General features: G+C 42.2%; 1 protein-coding gene across 1 annotated transcript in view; it reads left to right on the top strand.

Moving 5' to 3' along the window:
- magi2b (membrane associated guanylate kinase, WW and PDZ domain containing 2b) overlaps positions 1-13461 on the top strand; it is a gene marked incomplete at both ends in the record, with an annotated part of 91941 nt that overhangs the window by 61781 nt on the left and 16699 nt on the right. Inside the window, 6 exons of the mRNA XM_080842082.1 lie at positions 5718-5749; positions 7702-7882; positions 8225-8340; positions 10481-10673; positions 12541-12735; positions 13215-13400. Of these exons, the coding sequence (XP_080698208.1) occupies positions 5718-5749; positions 7702-7882; positions 8225-8340; positions 10481-10673; positions 12541-12735; positions 13215-13400 (903 nt within the window). The remainder of the gene's footprint in view (positions 1-5717; positions 5750-7701; positions 7883-8224; positions 8341-10480; positions 10674-12540; positions 12736-13214; positions 13401-13461) is intronic.

Here is a 13461-nt window from a genome sequence, read left to right as displayed (position 1 = left end):
GAGGCCACGTCAACCATTCCACTACCACTTATTTCATGTATAGCGCCACCTAGTTACAAATGAAAAAGCAAAAATGGAGTCTTGTAAAACATTTTAATTGTAAGTTGACAAGGTCAGAACTGCACGAAATCGGAGGTGTGTGATCATTATGACACCTTCTGACTGCACGTTAAGTTTCGTGGAATTCCGTTCGGGGGGGTGCACGCAATAAATTGATTTATATGATTATACACCAACTGGCCTGTAGGTGGCGCGACACAGTTTTCTTCGAATATCCCGAGAACCGTAGGGCCTTGGAGGGCCAAATTGTTCTTGTATGTTTGTGTCAAGGGGCCATGTCAACCCATACCATAACCAGTCATTACATGTATAGCGCCACCTAGATAAAAATTAAAAAGCAAAAATGAGGTGTTTTAATCGAATATATGTCAAAGTGCTCGGAAAATTACCAAATTTGCCAGGGACATCAAGCATGTCCATCTTCGGTAGAGTTTTTGTCCATGGATGAAGCAAAATGGCTCTGTAGCGCCCCCTAGAACATTGCAAAAAAAACTGCGCATTGGGGTTATTTTGGCGTAGCTTGACGGAATTCGGTACACGTCTTCATCATGCTTGGACGCACCAAAAAGTCTCTTGACGCCATGGTGGCAGGTCCACAGGAAGTCAGCCATTTTGAGTGGAAGATGCGTTTTGACGGCGTCTGCACACCTCGCATCTGATCGAACTCCTCCGACAGATTTAATGGTAACGCCTTGAAATGTGGTCAGGTTACTCTTCAGCCATGGGCGACTAAAAGTTATATTGGATTTTCTCATTAGTCGGAAGGTGTGGGCGTGGCAGACCCTCAAACTTTGCCAACTTGCCAGTGCTTGCCACAAAACACAAAGTCTCTTAAAACTCTTGCGAACATTGTTTGATCCAGAGAAAATGTCTTAGGGTGGACGCTGGCCCGAACCCGTACATATGCCTGTACATATGCCTGACTGATATCACCTATAGCGCCACCTGTTGGTGGTTGGAAACTTCACTTTGTTTCCACACCTCTTTATGTGACCTGTTTTAACAAACTACATTGCAAAAGAAAAATATACCAAAACAATCCACAAAAAAGTAGTACACAAAACATTACATTACCAAATCATCAAAATCTATCACAAATAATTCCTTTAATACATAAAAATGAAACACAAACCAATGTACATTCACAAAACACATAAAAACACACAAACACACTGACAACCATTCTGTGTCATTCTGTGTTAAAACCTACTGAACAGTTCGGCGGTCATATTTTGTAACGCTTTGCGTTACGTGTAGTTATCTTTACGCAGTTGAGGTTGCCTCAACACTCTTACGTGGGAAGTAGAACATTTTGAGTTCAGGTCAGTTGTCAAGCTGGCAACATTACCAGCAACAGGAAAATTGATCGCTTTGGTTTATTTAGTCCGTAGGTTCAGCTGATCTTGCTGTGGAGTTTTCAGGTTATGTCATTGGAAGAGACGAGGCAGCGGTTGCATCCTAGTTGGTGGTGTGTGCATGTGGACTGCAGGGCAGCCCCTGGTCCCGTGACAGTGACATCACGGCTGGCACCTCTTCTCTGATGCGATGTGATTGGGCTCAAAGTCAAGGCCAGCCCGCAGCACCAGGGTCTGCCTGGCCTAGCTGCCAGTCTGACCAGGCCAGGGGTGGAGGAACATGTGACACATAAGGGTGTGACCGAAGGGTGTGATGATGACACGGCACTCACACATGGGCTCCACACATGGGCTCCACAGATGGTGAATGACAAGGGTGGGAGCCAGGGGGGGGACTAACTAAGATTGTGCTGGTCATCATCACTCAGTCGCAGCCTCAGGCTGCTGGAAGCCACCGCTGCTGAGTGTCACCGTTCAGGCTGTAAAATGAGCTGCTGTAGCTGGTGGCAGCGCTTACAGCAGCACTAATCAAACGACTCAGAGGGTGTTAGTCCCGTGTGGTTTAACATCTGTGAGCTGTGGAGCTGGTGCTTGTCATCTTGTCTAGCTGGAGGCCAAGTCATTCACCTGTAGTTTTTGCTGGACGTTTTAGATCATGTTGACAAAGACTCAGTTAGGAATTTGTGTAATGTATACACTGCTGGCCTCTCCTGGACCAGTGGATGTTTTATGTCTCCGAAAGCATTCAGGAGGAACAGGTGTAAATTGTGTTTTTGGAGCTGCCCTTGACATGGATACATTTTTATTCTTAGAAGCTACAAAATATAACTTAAGCTTTTGTGCCCACTGCCCATTGTTGATTACAAATACATTAGGCCATGTAAGGACACAAATATAAAGGGATAATTTCAACTTCAAAAAAGATATAAAGAGGCATTATGGAGTTCATTCCTGGCTTCATTTAATTCTTGACTTGATGACCATGTTTTTCTACTGTAGTGTGGCTGGAGAGTACATTGGCAAGCGTGCCACTATAAGATTTAGTAAAGTAAGATTTGAGGTCTCATGTTTTATGTAATTTTAGTATGAAGCAACCAACATGGAACAATATCCTACCGCTAATATTCTGCAGTAAGAAAGAGAGAGAGCGTGAGTGAGAGAGCTAATTGGGACGGACTGGGCAGTAGAGTGTGAGACTGTTCTGTAGTCTAGTGGCGGCCCGATGCCAGAGTCCCACTGAGCGTCGGCCATGTTCACAGTTCTCTCCCTCAGCATTCCGTTTAGTGCATGCTGCTCAAGCTGGGCCAGCAGGAACATGACAGGCAGCTTGCTGGGCCAATCAGGATGCTCATTATGCCACCTGAGGGGCTGCAGAATAACCTTCCGGTATTTTCAGGTTACGCCAGCAGCTCTAAGATGTTTCAGTGCTACACAGAGGGTCTGTCCACTCCCCCTCTCTCTTTTGTGTTGTATATTCACCTTCATCTGTTCAGAGGCAGAGCTACCAAACATTGCTGGTTGACTCAGATTCAGATTCAGAGTAAAGAGAAACCAGCCTTTTCAATTTGTTACATGCAGCAAAGGCTCCCATCTGCATTTAATATGGGTCCTTCAAGTTAAGCTCCAGCTGGCTTTCTTACTGATGTAACCCGCCAGCTTAAAGAGGCAAACAGGCACACATGCACACACTTTTGATCTCGGAGGACTTGGAGGGAATTTGTTGGGAGACATCACTGCTTGTCAAAGACAGGGAGATGGGTTCCTTTCATGACAGAATCCATCCGTTCTGTCTAACTTAGCATTTACGCAGTACACTCTACGTTTGTTTAGATCAAGTTTTTTAATCCTTCACTCACTAAGCCGGACTTTGAAGTTAACACAGTACATTTCCTTCCTCAAATCAGAATTACAAGTCAAGATACAGTGGGTACGGAAATTATTCAGACCCCTTTACATTTTTCACTCTTTCTTTCATTACAGCCATTTGCTAAAATCGAAAAAGTTCATTTTTTTCTGCATTAATGTACACTCAGCCACCCATCTTGACAGAAAAAAACAGAAATGTAGACTTTTTTGCAAATTTATTAAAAAAGAACTGAAATATCACATGGTCATAAGTATTCTGACCCTTTGCTCAGTATTGAGTAGAAGCACCCTTTTGAGCTAGTACAGCCATGAGTCTTCTTGGGAATGATGCAACAAGTTTCTCACACCTGGATTTGGGGATCCTCTGCCATTCTTCCTTGCAGATCCTCTCCAGTTCTGTCAGGTTGGATGGTGAACGTTGGTGGACAGCCATTTTCAGGTCTCTCCAGAGATGCTCAATTGGGTTTAGGTCAGGGCTCTGGCTGGGCCAGTCAAGAATGGTCACAGACTTGTTCCGAAGCCACTCCTTTGTTATTTTAGCTGTGTGCTTCGGGTCATTGTCTTGTTGGAAGGTGAACCTTCGGCCTAGTCTGAGGTCCTGAGCACTCTGGTGGAGGTTTTCTTCCAGCATATCTATGTACTTGGCCGCATTCATCTTTCCTTCAATTGCAACCAGTCGTCCTGTTCCTGCAGCTGAAAAACAACCCCATAACATGATGCTGCCACCACCATGTTTCACTGTTGGGATTGTATTGGGCAGGTGATGAGCAGTGCCTGGTTTTCTCCACACATACCGCTTAGAATTAACGCCAAAAAGTTCAATCTTGACCAGAGAATCTTATTTCTCATAGTTTGGGAGTCCTCCATGTGTTTTTTGGCAAACTCTATGCAGGCTTTCATATGTCTTGCACGTCGGGCCACTCTGCCATAAAGCCCCGACTGGTGGAGGGCTGCAGCGATAGTTGACTTTGTGGAACTTTCTCCCATCTCTCTACTGCATCTCTGGAGCTCAGCCACAGTGATCTTTGGGTTCTTCTTTACCTCTCTCACCAAGGCTATTCTCCCACGATTGCTCAGTTTGGCTGGACGGCCAGGTCTAGGAAGAGTTCTGGACATCCCATACTTCTTCCATTTAACTATTATGGAGGCCACTGTGCTCTTAGGAACCTTGAGTGCTTCAAAAATGATTTTGTAACCTTGGCTAGATCTTTGCCTTGCCACAATTCTGTCTCTGAGCTCCTTGGGCAGTTACTTCGACCTCATGGTTCTCATATGTTCTGACATGCACTGTGAGCTGTAAGGTCTTATATAGACAGGTGTGTGCCTTTCCTAATGAAGTCCAATCAGTTTAATTAAACACAGCTGGACTCCGATGAAGGAGTAGAACCATCTCAAGGAGGATCAGAAGAAATGGACAGCATGTGAGTTAAATATGAGTGTCACAGCAAAGGGTCTGAATACTTATGACCATGTGATATTTCAGTTTTTCTTTTTTTATAAATTTGCAAAAAATGTCTACATTTCTGCTTTTTTCTGTCAAGATGGGTTGCTGAGTGTACATTAATGCGGGAAAAAAATGAACCTTTTCGATTTGAGCAAATGGCTGTAATGAAACAAAGAGTGAAAAATGTAACGGGGTCTGAATACTTTCCGTACCCACTGTATATGTACAAAGAAGAATAAATCTTAATCTTTTCATCAACTATTGTTATGTACATGTAGGTAATTGAACGCAGCCAGCTGTAGAGCTGTATATCATTTCCCCACGGTCATTTGTGTTAGTCATGTTCTTTTCATGGCACTGCTCTTTGCTACAGTGTGATGCTCTTTGAGTGACAGTGGATTTGAGCTGAAACAGTAGGAGAGAATGCACCGCAGCTGTTTGGAATCAGGCAGAACCAATCTGAAATAGGCACAGGCCAATTTGTAATTGTTGGCTTAAATGGAATAGTGACTACTGCCTGCAGCTAATGATGCAATTCCATTGAAACAAAAGGAAACAACCACACTCCTCTTGGGCTCACTTCACAGACAACGATGTCAAATATTATGGGACATTTTCTACTTGGAGAGAAAAATGACCTTGCTGAATTCAGTCTATTAAGGAAAAATGAGAGCAGCCATTTTGTGTTTGTAAGTGTTTTTATTATTTCATTTCTGCTCAAATGCCACTTTGTCAGAGATGAGTTAGATTTTTCTTTGAGATAGGATTTGAACATTGTCTTTTTTTACTGACTCATGATACATTTGACTTAATTAAATGTTCAGAGAAGATGTGCAATGTACTGTAGCTAATGCACAATTCTGTGAATATGGAAACAGACTATCAATGAAGTGCTGCAGATATTCAGGTGCCCCTAAGCTGGAAGGACCAAGTATTGATGTGACTGTGGTTTTCTTGGGCCTATCTTAATTATTCAAGTTTGTCTCTTCCAGGTCACTACTCTCCCTGGGAGGGCTCGAAACAGGTAAATAGGATGGTTTTTTCTCATTGTTTGTTGCTATTCGCTGCTCTAAACTGCATATATATTTGTTGTAGTTGTCTCAACAGGCCACTCTTTAGCTCTGTTTGGACAACATATAAAGATCGGTTGAGTTCACTGTGTAGGAAATCAGATGTTAAAACACCAGGGCTATTTCAGACACTACATTCCAAAACATTCCATGTCTGTTACTTAGCAACATAGTAATGCTAATTTGGCAATGGAACTACTTTCCTCCGGTAAAATTCATGAAATGCTGTTACAAGGCAACACATTGATTTCCTTTACTGTACACAAATAAAACCTAGCCTATAATACATAATAGCTAGTAAAAATGAACCAAAACTATTTGCGGTGGACTCATTATTTAGACATATCTTACCGGAAAGTTACATGTAAACTAAGGAATGTCTGGTCTTCCTTAGTTTGTTCACCTTGCAATGAATTGTGGAATTCAAACAGCACTACCAAATGGCTGATTCACTGCATAGTATAGAGTGAGTGAGTGGGTGTTCTGATCATAGATCATGTTTTAAAGCTGTGTTAAGATGGCTGCCAGTCACTAATGGGTACCTACAGTAGCATGCAAAAGTTTCGACACTGCTGCAAAATGTCTGTTACTGTGAATAACTAAGTTAATAAAATATGACATGATTTCCAAAAATTAAAGATGATACATGTCTTAAATATTTTAAGCAAGATTACTTTTAATCTTACAAATAACAAAAATGGAAAAGGGCCCAAAGCAGAAGTCACTCTACATGGACAGTACTCAGTAACACCCCCTATGACAAGAAGCACAGCTTGTAAACACTTTTTGTATCCAGCTTAGAGTATTTCAATTCTTGTTGAGGGGGATTTTTGCCCATTCTTCCTTGTAAATGGCATCTAGATCTGTGAGATTCTTGGGGCGTCTTGTATACGCTGCTTTTTTAAAGTCTATACACAGATGATGGTGATTGATGATGATTAGGACGGGGTACTGAGAGGGCCATGGCAAAACTTTCAGTTTGCGCCTCTTGACCTTGATTATATGAAAACTCAAATCTCTTGGCGTGCCCCAACTTTTTCCATTTCTACTTTAACTTGTTCAAAACAAAAATAATACACTAATCTTTCTTTAAATATTGAAAATAATGTTTTATCAATTCAATTTCATGCCTTTTGGGGATTGTGTTCATCTTCTACTTCAACTATTCACAAACCACTTTTGCATGCCATTGTAATTTAATTCAGTATCTCAGTATCTGAGAACAAACAAACATGCTAAAATACACAATGAGAGCAGGGATAGAAGATAACTATTCAAGGTCTCTTCATACCTTAACCCTGTACCCTCTGGTACAAAATAACCTAATTTCAGTCAGTGCATTTACTGTGCTCAAACTGCATTGTGTGCTGATGTTCCCATGTCACCACACTCCATCTCACTGCCCAACATTGGAGTGATTCAGCCAGGGCTTTTAGCTGACAGACCACATTGACACCATGCAGCAGGATTAGCTCAGATTCATATGGCCTCAAAGGAAAGTGCTGAGAGGAAATGGGAGCCATACGCACCACAGCGCTTGCTGCTCTTATTAACTGAACCCTGTTTCACCTACATCATCTCAATGTGTAATCAAAGTTTAAAGTTTTGCTGACAGAATGTATAAAAACTCTTTTCTGTCAAACTTATTTAGCCAAATAATTGTCCTTACTGAAACCTGTATGCTTTATTTTAGGTGTTAGTGACTTGGCACATTTCTTTAAGGAACACTACACTTGGACAGGCATATTTAGGATTCATGTCATCCACATACGACCTCAGTGTGCTCTGATAGCAAATGTCCACCTTTGGTTCAAGATGTAAGGTTGGCAAATCATTGGCTAGCATATGTCGTACATGTCGATCATAAGTTCATGGAAGTGAATCTCTGTATTTTGATGTGCACCAGTGGGACCCCCAGTGCAGCCCTCAGACGAGCATGTCAGGTCCAGGGATGATGCCTCACGGTGCCCCCCACCCGTCCCACCCGCTCCACCGCTCAACTGGGCCAGACTTAGAAGGCTTCCACCTTGGCAAGCCTGACCCTTACGACCTGTACGAGAAGTCCCGGGCCATCTACGAGAGTCGCCGTGAGTAGCGACAGATACATACTGCTTTATTTATCACCAGACCAAAGCAAGTAGTACTTATTATTGTTAAGTAATATTATAATAGTTTATTATTTATCTCTGACTTTCAATTCTTCTATTCAAGACACAGTTCTTTCTGAGATTAATTTATTTTCAGATGCAACAGGCAGAGTACAAATCTGTCATAATGTCCAGAAATTATGCACATATGGATAACTGGCTTGACTGTCTGGTATCAAATTATGCTATCATTTTATGGTGGCGACAGAATTCAGGTCTGTATAAAGCATTTTGAGCATAATATGATTGTGATAATACTAATCTTCCATGTTTGTGTTCTAGGACTGGAGTACCAGGAGGTGGAAGTGCACCTGCTGCGGGAGAAGACTGGGTTCGGGTTTCGGATCCTAGGTGGAGACGAGGCGGTGCAGGCTGTGAGTCCGGAGGCCCGTGACAAGGCTCGTATGGGGGGGGCAGGAAAGACCACCTTCGGCTAGCGCCTCCACCACTCCTCATCTCATGCCAAAGAGCCAAAAGGGTGGAGGGGTGGTAGTGAAAGAGGGAGAGAAACTAATTATGAAAGAGGGAGGAAATCTTAAGCTTAAATTATCCTCGTAAAACTATATCACATCAGGGTACTGTTCGGCGACGCTCGCTAAGCGGTTTAGCGAGCTAAATTCCAGGCAAAAAAAAGACAACGCCCCTTTATCGAGTTCGGCGAAGCAACTTCTGATCAATAACCATGGTAATTAATCGCTTAGCACTAACCTGCTCCAGGGCAGGCTAACCAAAGTTTAGCTGGCAAAACTTGCCACACCCACGCCAAAAAGAGGGATCCCATTGACAAGAAGTCATATTATAGTTTGATTAGCGTAGGAAGAGTTCTTTGCGATCGCCAAGAATATCCATTTTTCCATCATGATGAGTTCTTGTATGAGCGCTACCGATCCACCCGACAAGGAATAATTAATTCAGAAGACCTTCTCGAGTCATTTATTGCATACACCACAGTCGAACATTGAATGTCTTCACTTTCTTGCGAGTGGTAGCCTTCATTTTTGTAATGTTGGCGATGCGGAGAACCAAGCACTCATAATTATATGACAGTGGTAGCCTATTAGTACAGTTGAGACATGAGTACAGTTGAGACACCCAAAATAACTTGCATTCTCAGCAATCATGAGACGTGATTTTTAGTTTGCCATGCATACTAACATCCTCTTTGATCCCAGAAAATTTTAGCAAATAACCCATCTCTATTACGGAGATATTGGCGAAAGTTGTTTAAGCTCTTGATTTTATGTCCCTTCTACAATCACGATGTTATTAACCATACGTCATCAACAAATGCAACTTACATCATTGCAAACGTACAGTTTTGCAAACGTGTCTAGTTTTTGTGCAGTAGGCTAGTGAATAAAGTCTACCTCACAGCATATAATTTTTGTGGAAAAGGGGGATGCATGATAAGAAGAAAGAAATACACACAATATATTTTCATTGCTTCAATTTATTTAATTTCTTATTAATACATTTACATTTAGTAATTTCGCAAACGGTTTTATTCAAAGCTATTTACAAGGAGATGTAAAACTACAATCACTAGGGAGGTGAAGGGGTTCGAACCAGCGATCTGTTGCATTCAATCCATGAGCTCTAACCGCTTCACCAGAGTCACATATTAGACATTGGAAAAGATATCACGTATTAGACAGCCTATAGACAGTTTCTTATATTGCTGCCGCAGCCACGGTAGTGTTGAATTTTGACATGATTATGGTCTTGAATTCTTCATAACGCGTTCATGGTCATATCCTGCCTTATCGGAGACAAAAATTAGTCTTTTTCTTTGAGTTAACACTATTAAAAATCATGGTTTTGATGATCGACCTCTCCTGCCTTTTGAAGCAGGACGTGCACGCGCAATTTTTAGCCTGGGACAATTTAACTTGAGGATTTTTTATCTTAGCGCACGTCGCCAGACCGGCTTGGCCTGCTCTCATTTAGCGAGCTATATTATCTCATGTCGCGAGCTTAATTAATTATCTTAGCTTCAGTTGTACACCGAACAGGGCCCAGTACAAGGATTAGGTTTACATACCTTTATGGAATTAAGATTTTACAGGGTATTTTTTTCTGTCAAATCTAATTTCGTTGTAATTGGATATTCCACTGTCCAGTTGTGGTGACAGGAGAAATTCTACTTAATTGTGGCCAGATCCCTTGAGCTTAGGGATGGTCAGCATGGTGGGTGAATGTCCCATCCAGGCCTCCACTCTTTCTAATGTGCATTTTGCTCACAATGCTTTTATGTTTTGTCCTCATTCATTTTAGCACTGACTATGTATCTCTTTATATGATTTCTAGATTCACTCTGTGTATTCTGTGTTTGGTTTATGTGGATTATTGTACAGAAAACTAAAGACATGCAATTTATGTTTCACAAATATTGACATTTTGCCGTTTTCTATACTTTATCCATGTACAATCATCCGCAGTAGACTCAATATTAGTAGACCAATATTAATATGATAATGCAGAATCTTTCCAGATCTCTACTGGATGTATCTGATCCCAGTGTGATTTCCCCATGAGCAGATCGTAATTGGGGCTATCATAGAGAACAGTCCTGCAGAGCGTGATGGCCGCCTGCGTCCTGGGGATGAGCTGGTGTCTGTGGACCACATGCCCGTCGGAGGGAGACCCCACCGATACGTCATTGACCTCATGCACGCAGCTGCTCGCAATGGCCAGGTTACTCTCACTGTCAGGAGAGCAATCCAATCACTAGGTGAGATCAGACACAGGCAGGTGATAACACTGAGAACATTTAGTTAGATGTGTTTTTTTAATACAGGTGATAGATTTAGGTATAATCTGAGATGTGATACGGGACAGGAAAGGTCACTGACAGGAAAATGAATGCGTGAAATAGGAGAGAATCCGTTAAATCCGCTAGACATGGCAACATATAATTGGAAGTCTTGCCCTGTGTTATAAAGAGCCAAAAATCACATTGTTCAGTCTATTTATTTCCATTGTTGCTATAGTAATACAACATTTGACCAGTTGGGGAAATAATGTTCACACCGTTTATGACCGATTAAAACGCAGATTCACGTAATTTACTTTTAATGTCTATTTGACCATCCTATGGGTCTCTTCCCATTCATTTAGATAGGAGCCTGATCTCTTCCCATTCATTTAGACAGGAGCCTGATCTCTCCCCATTCATTTAGATAGGAGCCTGATCTCTCCCCATGCATTTAGATAGGAGCCTGATCTCTTCCCATTCATTTAGACAGGAGCCTGATCTCTCCCTATTCATTTAGATAGGAGCCTGATCTCTCCCCATGCATTTAGATAGGAGCATGATCTCTCCCCATGCATTTAGATAGGAGCCTGATCTCTCCCCATGCATTTAGACAGGAGCCTGATCTCTTCCCATTCATTTAGACAGGAGCCTGATCTCTTCCCATTCATTTAGACAGGAGCCTGATCTCTCCCCATTCATTTAGATAGGAGCCTGATCTCTCCCCATTCATTTAGATAGGAGCCTGATAGCTCCCGATTCATTTAGATAGGAGCCTGATCTCTCCCCATTCATTTAGATAGGAGCCTGATCTCTCCCCATGCATTTAGATAGGAGCCTGATCTCTTCCATTCATTTAGATAGGAGCCTGGTCTCTCCCATTCATTTAGATAGGAGCATGATCTCTCCCCATTCATTTAGATAGGAGCCTGATAGCTCCCGATTCATTTAGATAGGAGCCTGGTCTCTCCCATTCATTTAGATAGGAGCCTGATCTCTCCCATTCATTTAGATAGGAGCCTGGTCTCTCCCATTCATTTAGATAGGAGCCTGATCTCTCCCATTCATTTAGATAGTAGCCGGATCTCTCCCATTCATTTAGATAGGAGCCTGATCTCTCCCATTCATTTAGACAGGAGCCTGATAGCTCCCGATTCATTTAGATAGGAGCCGGATCTCTCCCATTCATTTAGATAGGAGCCTGATCTCTCCCATTCATTTAGATAGTAGCCGGATCTCTCCCATTCATTTAGATAGGAGCCTGATCTCTCCCATTCATTTAGATAGTAGCCGGATCTCTCCCATTCATTTAGATAGGAGCCTGATCTCTCCCATTCATTTAGACAGGAGCCTGATCTCTCCCATTCATTTAGATAGGAGCCTGATCTCTCCCATTCATTTAGATAGGAGCCTGATCTCTCCCATTCATTTAGATAGTAGCCGGATCTCTCCCATTCATTTAGATAGTAGCCGGATCTCTCCCATTCATTTAGATAGGAGCCTGATCTCTCCCATTCATTTAGATAGTAGCCTGATCTTGTTTGCCCAAAATAGCTGCCTGGTGACATTACCAAAATGACTGCCGAGTGGCGAGACTTGCCTGTATAGACTTTGATTATATTACTTTTAGTTTGACATGGACCTTCATATGTGACCAACACCTTTGCACTGCTATTTGGTAAACTCAATGAGCTCTTTAAGCCTACATAGATGTTTTGAAGTTTTAGATATTAGTGTTAAATGCATGAAATATCAGTAGATGGTGCTTTAAGTCTGTTCCCCAGTAGGCAGGGGAAGGAAGTGCTTTGTGTGGGCTGATTGTGGTGCTGTGCCCTGGCATCTGCAGGTGATCTGTGTCCAGAGAACGGCATCTCGCCAGCATGTGTATCTGGATTGGGTCAGCACAGTTCTCCACGAGGACATGGCTGCCCAGTCAACCTGCCCCCGACCACCGATGTGCAAATCCATCGCAAGGAGAGCGAGGGTTTCGGCTTCGTCATCATCAGCTCCCTCAACCGGCCTGAGAACAGTGCCACCATCAGTGAGTGCCCAACTGGGTGGATCTCTGTTTCATACCAAGCACAACACTCTTATTCCCTTTTTCTTTAGAAACACCTTTGTTGGATTAGCCAAAGATGTGTTTTTGTTGGTATTTGTTTAATTGAATGCTTCCTCATGTAGCTCCTTAACATTGCGTGTAATGCATTTCCCTCTGACACATGAGTTTGTCAACTCTGAAACGGGTACTGGGTTGCTTATATTTACCCCTTTAAATTAGCTAGCATTTATCATACCAAATTGAAAATGCAATTTTTTTTTAGGATATGCTACTATTGAAATGTCACATGTAATTCATTACATATTCCTATGTGCTACAGATGATCAAATACTGTTTGAAGTAATTTTTTGTGGTTTTTGGTCAAGCAGTCACTTTATCATTTTGTAGTTTCTGGTTATATTGACATCTAATTATTGTAGCAGATCTGGTCAATTCATTTCTTGTTGCTTGTGTGTTTGTAGCAGTGCCACACAAGATTGGCCGCATCATTGACGGTAGCCCAGCAGATCGTTGTGGAAAACTCAAGGTTGGGGACCGCATCATGGCTGTCAACGGCCAGTCCATTATCAACATGCCACATGCTGACATCGTCAAACTAATAAAGGATGCTGGCCTCGCTGTTACTCTCCATATCATCCCTGAAGAAGGTAGGTCATATTAAAAATGCATGTGTGTCTCTGTGTGTATTAGACTGTATTAGACTGGTTT

Source organism: Sprattus sprattus (genome assembly GCF_963457725.1).
Source record: "Sprattus sprattus genome assembly, chromosome: 7".
Taxonomy (NCBI): Eukaryota; Metazoa; Chordata; class Actinopteri; order Clupeiformes; family Clupeidae; genus Sprattus; species Sprattus sprattus.
Note: the sequence above shows the minus strand (reverse complement) of the source record. Positions and strands in the feature narration are given on the sequence as shown.